A 15,762-nucleotide genomic window follows, 5' to 3' on the forward strand; every position below is an offset into this window, starting at 1 on the left:
ACGGCCGTGCAGAGGCTGCCATATGCTTAACGTGCTCCAATTACACAGGACGCTCCAGAAATCACCGCTCTGGGGTGAGCGAGGGCAGTGGCCATCACCACATGTGGACAGCCCTGTCCAGGGTGAGGGTCTTCTCACTGCTGAGCGGCTCCCGAGAGGGCGGCCTAGGCTCACAGGGGCCGGTGCACCGCTCACGGGTGGGTGTTTCCCGGACACCCAGCACCAAGCTGGCTCCAGGCGGGAAAGAAACGAAAACAGGCTCCCAGGACCTTCCAGTCCAGTGGGGACATGCACGCACATGGCAGCCGTGTGAGTGCTAGGAATCAAGGCAGATGGAAGGGTCCAGAAAGGCCCCGAGAGGTGGGAGGGAGGGAGCTGAGGAGCTGACAGATCTTCCAGGCAGGGACAGCATGGGCTGGGGAGCTGCCTGGCAGGCAGGAGCAGCAGGTGGCAGGCCACTGTGGCTGGAGGGGATGGAGGAGAGGGCCAGGGAGGATGCCCAAGGCCTCTGAGCTAAGCGGGAGCACCCTGGGCAGAGGAGGGACGTGTCTTTGATACTTAAAAGAACCCCTGTGGTCTGAGGGGAAGCGGGGGCAAGGGACTCTTGAGCAGTCACCAGGGAGCGGGTGGTGGGAGGCGGCTGGGCTGCAGCAGGGAAGTGGGAAGTGGCACCACTCGGGCTGAGGTGGGGCCTGAGGTGGGGCCGGCAGGACGTGTGGCACTGGCCCAGCCAGGGAGCCGGGGCTGCTTGGTCGTGCCCTGGTGCTCTCCACAGGGGTCCAGAGCCTCAGTGTCCCCCTGCACACATGTGCTGACTGCTACCACATCCAGGGGTTTGACCCTCTCAGGATGATCTCAGGCTTCTTCTTGGACCCCTCGTCTCTGTCCCCTCCTGTCCTCTTGGTTTCGTGGACAGATAAAGCCCACAGGAATAACCCTGCGCCTCTGCACCCACAAGGCAGAGCCGGGTCTCTCCACCTGCAGCCCACGACACTAGAGCAGACGCGACCCTGCAGCCCGAGGCAGCGGGGCAACACTGGGGTGGAGTTAGGTCACGGACAGTCATCACCTGGGTGAGCCCCGCACAGGCTGGGGCGGAGAACCGCGGTGCTGGCTCCCGCAGAAGCCATACACGGGTCCCCTGGCCCGGCCATTCCCAGGCTCCCAGCCCACCACCCGCCGGAGACCCCCCCACCTGTCTGCAGCCTCTGAACATTTGAAAGGCCCACAGGGCTTTGCTGATCAGACACAAGGAGTCCAGCTTCTTGTTCTTTGCCTGTAGAAAACCCGTGACGACGAGGGAAGCAAGAGCCCTTCCATCTTAGCGGGTTCACGGTTCCAGTCGGTTCCGTTTTAGAATTTCTTAGATCTGATTCCTTATTTGTTCCATCTTGAAACTCTCAAGGTCTTCATTCCTTTAAAAATCCAGCCTAGCTCTAATTCCCACGCCACTAGAATACTCTTGATCTCATTTCTAACCATGTCCACCTCAGAACTCTGGAATCCAGTGAGGGAAATAGGTGTGGGTCCCGCCCAGCTACGAGCATCTGCCTGTGCCCGATATTCCTTCGTCCGTCTTTCTGAGTGGCAGCTGAAGCCAGGCGCAGAGCTGGGAACTGAGGAAAAAGAACCCGGTGGGGTGGGGTGTGGGGGGGTTAACACTCCTAAGTAAACTAAATCCATGCGACATGTTCTTTAAGTGCACTGTGCACCAGGCACACACATGAGATGGGCTGGACCCCAAGGCCTGAGGCCTTGGGTTCTCTTTCAGGTCTGTAGGGTGCACACACAGGGCGGGTGGGTTTGCCCAGATCTAAGGGGTTCGCCCGGAGGTGGGGTTCTGAGTGCTAAACCCAGGATAAAAGATTCTGGGCAAACTGGGGTGGTTGAAACCCCTCGAGTCAGGCGTTTTTCCCTCTAGTACTGGGGAGCCAGGGCCTCACGCATGCTAGGCAAGAGCTCTGCCACCGAGCCACGACACGCCCCAGTCAGAACCCTGTGCCCACTGTGAGCTCATCTTCCCTGGGCCAGGCTCTGAGTTCTAGCAGGAGGGAAGACAAGACTGGCTGGCAGGGGCAGGTAATCCCAGGCCAGGGGAAGTCAAGACTTCCTGGGCAGCCACACCCATGGGGTCTGACGCCCCAATTCTGCTGATCTAGATGGGCTTCAGAGCCCCCCACCCAGCACAGCAGGACTGATTAGCCTAACTGGGTGGAGCGGGCCAAGCTCATCGATATGAGGGGCCAATTTCCCAGCAGCCCCCAGCCGGGCACAGCTGAGCTACAGCTTCCGTGAGCTGCAGGGTATTTGGAATAGGGCTCAACCTTGGAGAAGTATTAATGAAAATGTCACAGGCACTAAAGTCAAAGCAGATGTGAAGCCGGCTACACGGGCAGACACAGCTGATAAGAAACAGCCCAGGAGAGAACAAAACCTCCTGAGATTAGGTCAAGGGCAGACCAAAAAGAAAAAAAAAAAAAAAGAAAAAAAGGCATCGGGGGTCCCCCATGGCAACTCGGAGAAACGCTGTCGCTCCCGTGGAACAAGCTGACATTTCTGTGCTGCTGCGTTATATATTGACATCCCGACAGGGCAGCGTGCGGAGGGCTCCACATCAGCAAATAAATATTACGTCTCCATCTTCAGCTAAGCAGAGCCGCGGTGCATTCCTATTACTTCATGTGGATTAACCATCTGGAAGTTGAATCAAGCCACAGAGTAAAGAATGGGATCCAATTTTGCATTCACCAAAATAAGCCGTACTAGTCTCAATTTATGGCAGATGGTTATGCAGTCTCAGCGGGCCAAAAAAATCTCTCCGCAAAAGAATAAAGTTTATGCCAATTACTGTAATAGGAACCAGCACCACAGCCGTGCGGGCCTGGCTGAGATGGCAGACAGCGCCGTACAGCTCGTCAACTGCAGGGGGCCCGTGCCACAAGGGGGACCCCGCTAATTCATTAAGATAACACGAGAGGAACGGAGCAGGGTGAGCCATAAAACAGAAATATTTCCTTGCAAAGGATGGGACAGCAGAGAGGATGGGACAGCCGAGGTGGAGTGGCTGCTATGGGGACAGGGCCTGGCCATGCTGCAGGCAGGGTCAGGGAAATGGTTAACTGAAGTGGGGAGGTGACCTGGTGGCTGAGGGCTGGGAGGACAGCGATTCAGTTCTGGGCTCCTCTGCTTCATTCGCCTGCTGAGCATGGTCTACCTGCTGAGCCAGGGCCACCGACACGGCGGGCATCTCTCTCTGGAGCTCCCAGGTGGGCCGAGACGGTGGCACTCAAGGTGTCTTTGAGGATGTGGTCCTTGGCCTGAGATCCAGGATGAACAGGGGAAAAAAGGACTCTGGCCTCAACAGGAGTAAGGCCCTCGTGGCTGAAGCTTGGAGGTGAGAGGTGGCAGCCAGGCAAGGATGGAATGGGTGGCGGGGACAACACGTCTGTCCGTCCTGAAAGCCATGATGGAACGACAGGACCTGCCTTCCTTCTGAGGGTTCTGGGCTGCAGGAGGCTGAGCACGGCTTCTTGACCTGAGGGCCTGTTTTGTCAGGCGATGGAGGTGGTCACCCCACTGCCCAGGTGGCGTCAGGGTGTGACGATGCCCTGTGGAAATGGTGGCTCTGACAAGACGTCCATGCCCTGCGGGGGCTGAAGGAAGGGAGCTTGGGGCACATCAGGCTACAAAATGACATCAACTGTCTCCTGCAGGCCCCTGGTTGTGCCTTTCAATCTGTTTGATTTCAAAGTCGCTGGCTTAAAAAACGCTGGCATTGGGGGCTCTCCCAGGTGACCCACTGTCCCAGCTCACCCAGGACTGTCCTGGCTCTAGTATCAAAAGCATGGCTTCCTGGGCCACCCCCGACCTGAGCCAACCCACAGGTCAGCCAAGGGCCAAAGCCGGAACTGCAGGGATGCCCGCTGTTGCTGCTGCGATGGCCCCGACCTCCCCTGGCCAGGAATCAAGGTGCAGAGGCCAGGACCACTGAGGGTCCACTGCTCAGCAAGTGGACGTGGCGAGAGCTGGAGCTAAGGCCCCCATGTCCAGGGTGGCTTCTGGGGGACAGCATGGGTATCAGTCGTGCCTGCTGAGCTCTGGCCTCTCTGGACTGGCTGGCCAGGAGGGACGGCAGCACAGTGAGCCGCTTCTCCCTGGCTCGCCAGACACCGCCTCCCGCTCCCACCCGGCCGCCCTCTCACGCTGGTGGCCCAGAGCCAGGGCTTGGCCAGGCAGTGCAGCCACCCTGCTCCCCCACCCCCCAGGACACTGGGCGCGGTGCAGCCCATGGACAGCCTGAGGGAGAGAGGGCTGGAGCGGGGAGCGAATTCCAGAGCAAGTGGGAGAAGCCACCGCCCAAGGCCCGGCTCTGACATGTGCGGGGCGCTCGCCAGCAGGACGCAGGCGCTGACCTCAATCGCACAAGTGGAAAATCTGAGCCCAGCGGCTGGAAGGGGCTGGAGGAATCCTGACCCCCCCCACAAGCCCCCCACCGCCTGTTGGATTTCTGGCTCCCTGGAGCAGTGAGCTCACGGGCCACCAGATGCTGACCCGAAAACCTCATCCCGCGAGGAGGAGGCACCCGCAGCCACGTGGAGGAGTGAGCTGCAGGCGTCAGGGGCTGAGGGGTCTGAAATAAGGATCTCCTGGGGGTGGGGGCAGAGCTGTTGGGGTGGGCCAACTACCCACAATCCCACCTGCTCCTGAGACCGCCTCGTGGTTCCCCGAGTGTTCAGCGTTGGAAGCTGCCCCTTGCAGCAGGCAGGAAGAGGTCCCCTCCAGCAGGTGCTCTGGCAACCACCCCTAGGTACTTGGTGGCAACTCAGACAGGAGGCCAGGGTATGGAGAACCTGACTCCCCACGTTCCCAGCAATGACACAAATCAAACTCAAGGGGCAGGATCCCTGCCTACCAAGGCGGCCTGGGTGGAGGCAGAAGGCAAGGGGCACCCAGGGCGCCACCGAGAGGGACACAAGCACTCCTGGCCCCGGGAATAGGCAGGCACAGGGGCTGCTCCTCAGTGGTGTCTGGACACAGGGTCCCAGGGGCACTCTTCACCACAGGGCTCGGCTCACACCCACCCTCAGGCAATGCCACAGCCGAGGCTGCTGGTTGTGCCCTTAAATCTCCGTTTAAATCAAAGTCTCTGGCTTAAAAATTGCAGTGGGGAGGCCATGGTCCCAGGTGGCTCTTGGCGTCAACCCTGGCTCTGCCACTATCAGCGATACGACTGCGGCACTGACCGTGCTGACCTGTGCCCGTTTCTGCATCTGTGAAGCAGGTGACTGACGGCGCCGATGTCTAGGGGCCTGGCACACAGCAGGTGCTGGGAAGAACTGGCTGGGCCTGTTTGGTTCTTTGCAATCTGACGAGCTGAGACACCGTGGGAAAAACCTAGAAAAGGGGCCGGCAAAGGACGGCCCTGAGCCAACCCAGCCACCGCCTATTTGAGTAGCTTCACTGGCACACAGCCAGGCTGGCTCCCTTAAGTCATGTCCGAGGCTGCTTTGGTGTCACAGGCAGGGACGAGTGGCAGCAACCAAGGCTCCACGACCCACATTGCCCAGACTACTTATTATCTGGTCCTGTGCAGCAAAAGCGCATCGCCCCCTGACCTGAAGGAGTGGGAGCTCCACATGGCTGCTGTGGCCTCCCAGTCCTGCTCTCCTGGACGGCCAGCAGCCAGCACTCTGGATGGGAAGCACTCACAGAACCTCACGGTGACCTCATGGGCCATGGGAAAGTGGGGACAGTGCTGGGGAAGCGCTGTCAGTATTCCGGGCTACCCGAGGCGAGGCCCCCCGTTTAGCACACACGGTAACAAACACTGCGAGTCTCGTCCCACTCCAGGAGCACCCACCCTCCTGAGTGCAGGGCAGTTCTGCTCCGACTCATCAGCAGCTGCTGTCAGGACATATAAGGGATCAACAGGGCAGAGCTGTCATGGCACTTTACCGCTTCTCAGAAAGCTGGGGAGTAAGCAGAGCCAACCCAAGGTGGGGTCTTGGGGACTCGGGAATGGCCTGGCCTGACAGTGCCCTGTCAGAAGGTGGGTCACCAAGCCTGGTGAACAGCCCAGCACTGGCACCCAGAACCAGGTCTGCACCCTACGGAGGGAACTGGACATTTGTGAACCTGTCGCCAAGCAGAGCATCTAGAGATGAACAGCTACAGACACTGGATGAGAGAAGGGGGGCAGAGGGGGAGAGAGGGAGGGGGGGAGAGAGGGAGAGAAAGGGGGGGAGAGGAGAGCCTAACTAGCCAGAACTGTCTTTACTTCACTGAATTTCCTGTGGCAAGACTCTGTCCGCATGTCCTGATTCTGCCCTCTGACCTGCGGTGGTCTCGCTGGGAAGCACGCTGAGAGCCATTTCCATGGACAACAGGCGCGTCAAGAGTGGCCTCCTTACACATGAGACTTATGTGCCTGCAGCCATGAGGCTGGCGAGTACCCTGGCTCGGCCTTCCTAGGGGCAGAAAGACGTCACTGGTCTTGGCTGTGCAGGTGACAGGGATGCTCTAGAAGTTGACGGTGGAGGAGGCTGATGAAGGTTACCTCACAACACCCCATCTGGTGGCCTGGCAAACCAGACGCGGCCTCACTAGTCAAATACGGCCTGTGTCTCAAGTTTTGCTGGAACAGATGCTGGCTTACATACCACCGTCTTTGGCTGTTTCTGCGCGAGGGCAGAGCTGAGGAGCTCGCACAGCCCGACATATTTACTGCTTAGCCTTTTGTAGGAAGTAGGTGGACCTCCATCAGAGGTCTTCGGATGGTGTGGACCAGGACATACAAGGCTGGCAGGATTCCACCTCCATCTGAGAGCGTTTGGGGAGACTTGGGGACCAACATGGACTTCTGGCTCGGCAGCCAGTCGGTGGCGAGGTTACTGACTGCAGCAGCGGTACCTTCTGGGGGTGGAGGATGGCCTCAGGAGTCTGGCTTAGGACTTCCCTAGTCCCCAACCTGCCTTGCAGGTGCCTGGAAAGGGAGGCGGCAGCATGGGCGTGGCTTCCCGCTTCTCTTATCAACTTAGTCCCATCAGCCACTGAGTTACCACAGCCTGCTGGCTGCTGCGACTTGGCTGATGAGGTCAGAGACAACATTTCTTGATTGTCCACTCAGCCCACAGGACACAAAGGGGCCTGGGCACAGGTCAGCAGATAACTGTTGTGGGCAAAAAGGAGCAGGTCCAGGAACAGAGTTTCCATCAAGGGAGGTGACTCTGGGGAACAACTGTCACACCTGCCCTTGAGGAGTGCCCAAGCTAATGTGGGACAAGACACTGGAGACTTAATAAGCTGCGTGAGCTGCGGCAGCCCCGACGGCATCCCAAGAAGACGAGGTTTCCTGCGTGAAGCGGCCCTGGCTGGCCCCGGGGCTCTGAGGAGTGGGCAGGAATGACGGCTACAGAGACAGCGTGTCCATTTCAAGGGTCTTCCAAGAAGAGAGGGCAGGAGTCCTCTGAGCTCTTTGCCTGTGCTTTGAAAAAGGGGCACCTGGAACCGAAGCCAAGACAAGACGGGTGGGCCAGGGGATCTTTTCAAAAGTCCCTCCTCATGGGACTCTAAGCTGCAGCCAGGATGGAGCACCACTGTGTCTCGAGCTGACTTTTTCAAATTGGCGCCTCCAGCAAAACAGATCAGTTACTCAAGACATGGGACCCCAAAGACCCAGCTCTCGAAGAGCCCGCCTGGGATGGGGACGTTCTTCTTTTGTCCAGGGACACATTTTAACTCACAATTTAAGTTGGTAAGAGAAATGTGTGGAGGAGTCACGAAGCAGCGATGCCCCTCCTGGGGAGGGCAAGCCACCCTGGGGGAGCAGCAGGGACAACAGAGTTCTAAAGTGTCCTTTGAACAAAACAGCGGCCCACGACATGGCGGTGTCAGATGGGAGGAAGGATGGGACACAGGATCAGCGTGTCAGACGGATGGCCTGCCTGGCCTTGGGGCTGCTGGAGAGCTGCACTTCCCACTTCTTCTAGTGCCGTCCGGGAAGAGGACTGGTTCTGAAGGGCACCGCCACTGCTCAATGGCTCCAAAGCAGAAAGCATGACCCGAGCAGCACTGGCAGCGCTCCTGGGAAGCACCCCATTCCCGCAGGAGCTCCAATTCAGCAGGACAACCTGGAAATTGGCCTTGACACTCTCCCTCCCTCCCAAGCACCCCAAGGGCTCAACTCTACAGTCACCAGTGCCACCTGGAAAAAACATTCTGGAGCCAGAACTTCTCCTTTCTGTGGCACTTAGGACACCAAATCTGAGGGTCTAAGAACCAAGTGTGAACTCCCTCCTTGCAGATGAAGGATCACGAACTCCCACACCAGGCCCTTGCAACCAAGCTGCTAGGACAAGACGGACAAAAATGCTGGTGGAATCTCTCGCTTCCTCAGAGGAGGTCAGTGCAGGAAGATGGGCTGCGAAACGATTTACCAAGCTGAAGAAGGGCCGGAGAGGTCGACTTTAAAAGCCAGTTATGATGCCCACAAAGACAGGAGATCCAAGTGAGTTCAGTAGGAGGCGGTCTGGTAAATGAGTGGGACAGGAAGAGAGCGCTCACCCAGGAAAGGACCTGCCATTTGTTAGTGATGTCTCAACTGGCCCTGGTGGCCTTGGGGCTGGGGGTCCTGACCTCCATTTCCAGATAAGGAGTCCAAGATGTGAGGAGGAGCCAGGGGTGTGCTGACTGTGCTGTGGCCCGAGGCTCCTTGGGTCCCTGCTGCCTTGGGCCAGGCGTCTGCTTTCTTGTCTGTACCCTGACTATAGTGTCTAACGTCCCTCTCCACCATCTCTCGCCTCTTGCCCGACTACCACGCTGACTTGGAGTTTATCTGTCCCTAGTTCTGTCACCCACGTTGGGCTGTACAATTCCTTTTTTCCATCTTAGACCCTCTAGTAATACTGAGTGCCGGACCCATGACTGCTCAGACCGACGAGAGCGTGAGCGACAGACCATCACCAAGAGCGCACACACCTCATCTGAAATGGAAAACCAGAAGGCTCACCTCGGAAACCAATCCGAACACTCTGGAAATGCAGCAATCTGTACCGAATTTGTCCACCCTGACGGCCATCTCTCCCAAGGCTGTGTACTCTAGAAAGCAGATAAAACCACAAAATAGTCGTCGCTCGTCCAGAAAGAAGAGACCAGAGAAGACACTGTCCAGAGGAGAGGAGAATCAGCCCTAGACCACAATGCCACGATCTTGAACAGTCAGGATCTCACTTCAAAAAAATATTCTCGATTTCCATATTTCCCCCTACTGGAAAAAAAATGTTTTAAAAACCCCTTTAGTTTACTGCTGAGCTTTTAAAGACAGAAAATTATTTCAGAAACCAAGAGTAACATCCTACTGTGTCACGCGTGCCTTTCCAAAAGAAGTTTGCAATAAAAACACAAAACCCGTTTCTTCCCCTTTCTTTTTCCCAGAGTGGGAGTGCTACATACCACAGAATTCTAGACAGACCCGTAGAGCGGGCTGCAGTGTTCCGCACCAGCCGAAGCATCAGGGAAACAACCACTCGAGCACACAAGTAGCATTTTGTGATCAAATTTATTTTTTGTTTAAATTTCATTTACTTTGTTTTACTGTAATTTACACAAGAGACTGCCAAGTAAACTAGGTATTTTACATTCACCACACATTCCCTCAAATCTCCACAGTTGTTAGAAAGACATTAAAATCCATGTGCCGGGCTCTCATTTCCATGTGTGCCCAAGCTCCCAATGAGACTGCAGATGCCAGCAAGAGTTAGGTTTGTTAGGAGAGAGGCCTGGACTCTCCACAAATCAGCATCGCCTTCCTCGCACCCGACACTCTGCATGCGACGATCACGCTCTGACAGACCCATTACCCTCAGAGCCCCGAGAGGAAACATGGTCTGTATCCTGAGGACGCGGAGGACGTTTGAGACGGGCGTGTGCTGCTGAGGTACCAGGGTCTCAATGCGGCAGCACTCGGGTCGGGACACAGGACACGTGGGAAAGCGCAGAGCAACAAGGGCAGGACTGTCAGCAAATCGGATGACTACTGCGCTCTGACCGCAGGGCCGGGGTGGGGTTAGGAGGAGCAGGGGGTTACAGACGACAGTTTGTGGCCCGAAGGCCTCAAGGATATCACTGCAGTCAAGCTTCCAGGCCTGACAGGGGAAAAGCTGCATCCAGACAGAGAAAGATCTACCCAGCCACTGCTCCTTCTTTAAAAAAAAAAAAAAAAGTGGCAGTGACGTCTAACCAGCACTTTCCTGAAGCCTCCTCAGAGAATGTCACTGGGTGTCTACCAGAGAGCAGATCCAAAAGTCGGGGTCACCAGCCCCCCCAGGGCCCTGAGCGGCAATGAACCATCCCACCTCGCAGGCAGCCCCCAATCCGAGTGCACTGCCACACAGAAAGAGCACACTGTCCCCATGGCCCCACCGGGCCCGGCTGCAAGGCTTCTGGACCGTCTGCGCGGTCTCTGCATTAACCCCAGAAAACAGCCACTTCAGAAATGAGACCCCGGGAGGCGCTGGCGCCCAGCCTTTCTATGCGGCCTCTGATACCATTCAGACTGACTTCTTTATCGATCTGTTTACCTAACAAGAGCCTGAAAATGTTCTAGTGTTTACTATAAATCACAAATCGTCATCTTCATTTTTCTAGGTTTGATGTAGAAAAATACTTGAAATTTAAAATACAAAACTCCAATAAAAACCAGAAAAAATTTTTTAAAAGGATTTTCCCTTCAAACTAGTAAAAACTGGCCTGTAACTTTACTCCTTATTTATTAGATATCATCAAATTTGGCTGGAAGATAATGACCATCCAGAAATAAATAGTTATAAATACATTCAGAGTTGACATTCCAGATTCATGGGAGTACCAAAAAGTTTTGAAGGAATCTCTCTGTGGGAGTCTGCTGCTTATGGGACTAAAATAAAAATTGAAAGAGACTGATTTAAAAGAACAGAAAAATAACAAAAGGCTATATATGTTGGTCCACAGCTTGACATTTATGAAACATACCAGCTCGTATCACATCGCAGTCAATTTGTCCATTAATGGTTTTACTCTGATAATTATTAAAATCTGTTCCAGGTATATATATTGAAAATATTTTCTTTTGCATTCTTGCTGAAGATAGGTACAGTACGTTGGAGAAAGTGTACTAATCCCTTCAGGATGTTTGTATGTACATATATACACACGCGTGTGCATCTGGGTCTGCAGCTCTACATGCGTTCTATATACAGCCACAGACACACACACACACAGACACATGTGGCTGGGAACCTGTGCGTGTGTGTGCGTTTCCACAAGCACACGTCGGAAACTTCAACACTGCAGGACACTGGTCAGATTCGTCTTCACTCGTCACTGGCTGCACTGGTTCCCCTCACTTGACCTTGATTACGTAACTGCAAGAAAAGCGGAAGACGGTGAGAATGCGTTACCACGCAGGGGACGAAGGACAGTAGCTTGTCCCGCACACTCACCAGAAAAAAATCTGTCAATGTGGCAAAACTTTTGGAAGAAAATTTATCCCAACTACTGCACCTTAAAATTTTACTCTGTTCAAACAGATTCTGGTCTTACTAATGGCATAACATTTTGTTTCATCAGATGGAAAATTAAATTAGAAGCAAAATAAATCACAGAAGCTTAGCAGAACTTAATAACAACAGTAACCCAAGAAAAACTTTTTTAAAATGAACACTATATAAAGAGAGAGCTTCTGCAGAAGCCTGGGAGAGTCGCTCCATTCTTATTTGGTACAATCACCCCTTTCCATGGATGGGCACCCCAGTCACTGCTTAGTTCTGGGAGCAGCAGCTCACTAAGGGGGAAGCAAAGAGCCATGGTGGAGAGGGGAGCCTCCGGCCCCCGTGAACATCGAGGTTCGGGGTTTGCCCCTGAGAACGGGCCGTCACTTCTGTTTCCCTACACTCCTTCCAATGTGCGGTTCCGACTGTGGTATGTATTCTTATTCCCCTTTTAGGGCAATCTGTTATCTGGGCATATGAGTTGTATTAGATAAATAAGATCATGGAAATCTTTTGCTATTAGTTAAAAAAACAAAGTGCATTTACACAGAGAAAAACTAGCTCAGAGGTAACTGAAGGTCAATCATGGAGGAGCGCTCTGTGTTGCACAGAAACAAATCTCACCTAATTTTTTTAAGGGAATCAATCACCAAGGCTGGCCCTTACAGTATGGGGTGAGGGCTCTTTGTTTCCTCACTAACCCTACAGGGCCCTACTGAGCAGCAGGCCAGTCACCTGGTTACTGGAACCAGCCAGCTTCCAAGATGATGCCTGCGATAAGCAAGGGCACGGGCAGCTGGCTCCTGATGTGGCACTAAGGGCAAGCCCTGACGACTACACTCCACAGGAGTCTCACAGTGTGACAACTCAGGCGTTCACTGTCTGTTTCTAAACTATCTATCTACTATACTTTAAAAATAAAGCCACATTTAACACTTGGTCAGAGCCCCTGTGCTCAGCAAGTCAACTCCCCCTTACCAACAGGTACAGGTTTGAAACATTCTTTTTATCCAGGTCTTCACTTACACAGTGTGATATTGTCTCTGACCCTACAGGGGACTCATCTAGACATCAGCAGCCGACGTGCCTCGGACGGTACCCTTCTTACGCATCTAAACGTAAAATAAAATCATGAGCTGCTAAAATCAGACTCTGAGTAGGGGTTAGTAAGCAAGAGGAGAAAGAGGACCTAGATGAGCTAATGAGGGAGGGCCACCTGTTGACAGCCATATCCTCCTGTGAGTGAAGTGCTGAGGCCCCGCCAACATTCCTGGCCTAAAGACTCTTGCAAAAGGCTTTCCTTACAGACTGAAAAATCTGTGGACCTTGTATCATCTTGTATCTGACAAAGGCCTACAGACGGACAGGAACTGATCAGAGACACTGATGGTACATGAGCCATTGTCAATACAATGTGACAAACTGCCCCTAATCGTGGTTTATACTATTATAGTCCCCAGACCAGGCAGAAGCCATGGGGGCAGGTGTGTGTGTGTAGGGGTGGAACGGGACCTCTGCTGCTTCTCAGACCAGGTCTCTCGGGTTCTTTAAAGCAAGGTTGCTGAAAGGAAAGTGAATAAAAGCAGCAAGCAAGCCCAGATACAGGATGGCAGAGAAGCGAGGAGGGAAGGATCAACAGAAAGGGCAGGCGTTAACAACAGACTATAGACAGACAGACCTCAACGAGCAAAACCAAAGAAAATGTGATCAACACACTGCCTCTACCCGCCAGAGGCCAGCGGGGAACCACAGGGGGGACACCTGTCCCAAGAAGCCCTGCAGGTGATGGGCTGAACCCCAGCAGCTCTGTGGGGGCCCATCCTCCTAGGTGCCAGGTCTTCTCTACCTGACCAAAACCTGGTCACGAGAAAACGAGCAGATTCTGAAAGACCTGTGAGTAAGAGCATCACAATACATTGGGTGATGCCACCAGGCATCGGGAGGCAGGACCTGAGGGCAGGGCAAAATCCTAAAGAGCATTTGAAATCACCAGGCCTCACGTGTGCATGCACCCCACCATCTGAAGATGCCCAGACCCACTCTCATGGCAGCAGAAATGCCACGAGGAACTAGGCACTCCCCGGTGACTGAGAGCTAGAGAACTTAGGTAGGACTCCATATCAAGACGGTCAGCTGTACGGGACTCGGATCAGCCTGGCCACGTGGGTGCGAGGATGCAGGGCTCATCACCTGGGGCTCTGAGCTGCTGTCTCCCCCACACCTTCTGGAACCCCATTTCCAACCCACATGTGACTTGCGTGGAGCAGCAGCTGAGCCCACAGATGGCAACCAGTCACCAGTTCCCCACCGGGGGTCCCGCCATGGGTTCAGGTCATCAGGAGACTGAACTTGCACAGGCAGCAGGAGTGGAGAAGAGGTGTTGCCGAGTTCTATCTAAGAACTTCCTGGGACTCAGAGCCCAGGCCAGGCGGGGAGGGCTGCAGCCACCCGCTGGCTAGCGCTGCCTGCTCTTCTTCATGTGGGACAATTCTTCAGTGAAACACCCAGAACCAAGAGAAGGCCTTTTTCCCAAGGGCTCAAACCAACAGAAACAAGCTCATTTTCTGTTTCCTCTGGGGGTGGCAAAGACTCGCCAGCAATGGCAGAGTTGTGCCACGAGCCTAGGTAAACGCAAGCCAGCACACAGCTCCCCATGCACAGGACACCAGCTGCACAGAGGGGCCAGAGGTGGACAGCAGTGTCTTCAAAGCCTGGGACACGTGGAGGAGGGAGCGACCATAGGCAAGGCAGGAAGAAAGCAACTGAAACTGGGTGGGGTAGTGACAGATGCTTCTCAGGGGCAGAGAAGGCACCTCACTGTTGAGAACAGGGCACAAAAGTGGGCAAGAGGCAGGGAAAGGAAGGAGGGAGGCACCACAACTCCCGCATCTCCTCATCCCACCCGGATCTGGCTCTCAGAGCCCTGCCACTGAGAAGGAGAAACTAGGGCTAATCTAGAAACCAACTCAACTATGATGTGATCCAATGGCAAAATACGCTCCAAACTTCAAACAATCAACCTAAAGAAATTTGGAGCAAACTCCATTCATAAGTTGGAGTCTGCCTATAGTTTACTTTGTGTATAAGATAAGGTTAAGACATTTTATTGCCTTATAAAGAAAATATGTCCGAGCCCTCTCAGAAGGTTTGTATAAAGCTAATTAGAAGCAGACCTGTGTAATCACCAAAAGTAAGCAATTTTAAAAACAGATTCTTTACAATGAGATGTGCCAGAGAAATAGGTTCCCTCTGTGCCAAAGAACCTGACATGCGGCCACTCTCCCCCCCCGGCTAAACTAGGCTCCCCCTCACCCGCGGGAGTTGGTCAAACACACGCGCACCTGTGGGCTTCCAGAGCTGGGCCTGCTGGCAGGACTCGAGGTGACCACATGGAAACCACTAGCAGGCCTTGGACATTCCTTGGGTTCGTTTCCCCTCTGGGGCCTTGCTGCCAACTGCAGACAAGCGTGGCCCAAGGCAAAACCAAAACCAGACACATGCAAGAGGAAGCCAGAGAAGAATCCATCCCTGAGAGAAAGGAGACACCCACTGGCGACAGGGCTGCTGCGGCTCAACCCTAACCCAGCAGGCTGACCTCCTGCCAGGGGTCCCCAGAAGACGCCCCAAACTCAGAACAAGTCAGCACTCACTGCAGATCGGGGAGGGAGGAGGCATTTTCAGATCAGCGGCCACACCAGCCTTACCTTGTGCACAGAAGAGGGAACCAGAACTTCAATCAGCTGTGACAAAACTGAGCCAAAGGCTCTCGCTTCTGACAAAAGGACTCTAAAAGGACTGAACTAATGTGACAAGTCCTTGTTCTCTCTTCTGTTAGAGAAGTAATGCATGAGAAGAACTACAAAACCACTGGGCAGTTCACAGGTGACAAAGTCCACCTTCAGGAAAGATGGTCAATAAGAGAGGAGTCAGAACCCAGGAAGCAGGCATTAGTGTCTAGAAACTCCACTGTGATGCAGACAGAGCAGAGAGAGGCTTCAGGAACACTCTTCCTAGTTCTAGGTCTACACAGTTTCAGACAGGGGAAATGAGGGGATTCCCATAGAATGGCAAGTCTTACTGTTTCTAGTTCTTTCTGAGTCTCGTCTTCCATTCTCCTAATATCCTCCATTGTCAGATCAATCCACTTGTCGATCCAACAAAAAAGCTGGCGATGAAAGTTTGTAAATATCCTTTTTTCTTGCTTTTAAAACAAAGAAGAAAAGTAGCATAAGATGGC

At 54.0% G+C, this 15,762-nt stretch overlaps 1 protein-coding gene across 1 annotated transcript in view; it reads right to left on the reverse strand.

Moving 5' to 3' along the window:
* Positions 1-9,537: 9,537 nt before the first annotated feature.
* Positions 9,538-15,762, reverse strand: part of Pitpnb (phosphatidylinositol transfer protein beta) — a 63,047-nt gene continuing 56,822 nt past the window's right edge. The window contains exons 10-11 of the mRNA XM_005336031.5: positions 15,604-15,726; positions 9,538-11,399 (exon numbers count right to left, since the gene is read on the reverse strand). Coding sequence (XP_005336088.1) covers positions 11,349-11,399; positions 15,604-15,726 — 174 coding nt within the window. The 3' untranslated portion in view covers positions 9,538-11,348. The remainder of the gene's footprint in view (positions 11,400-15,603; positions 15,727-15,762) is intronic.

Source organism: Ictidomys tridecemlineatus, chromosome 2 (assembly GCF_052094955.1).
Source record: "Ictidomys tridecemlineatus isolate mIctTri1 chromosome 2, mIctTri1.hap1, whole genome shotgun sequence".
Classification (NCBI taxonomy): Eukaryota; Metazoa; Chordata; class Mammalia; order Rodentia; family Sciuridae; genus Ictidomys; species Ictidomys tridecemlineatus.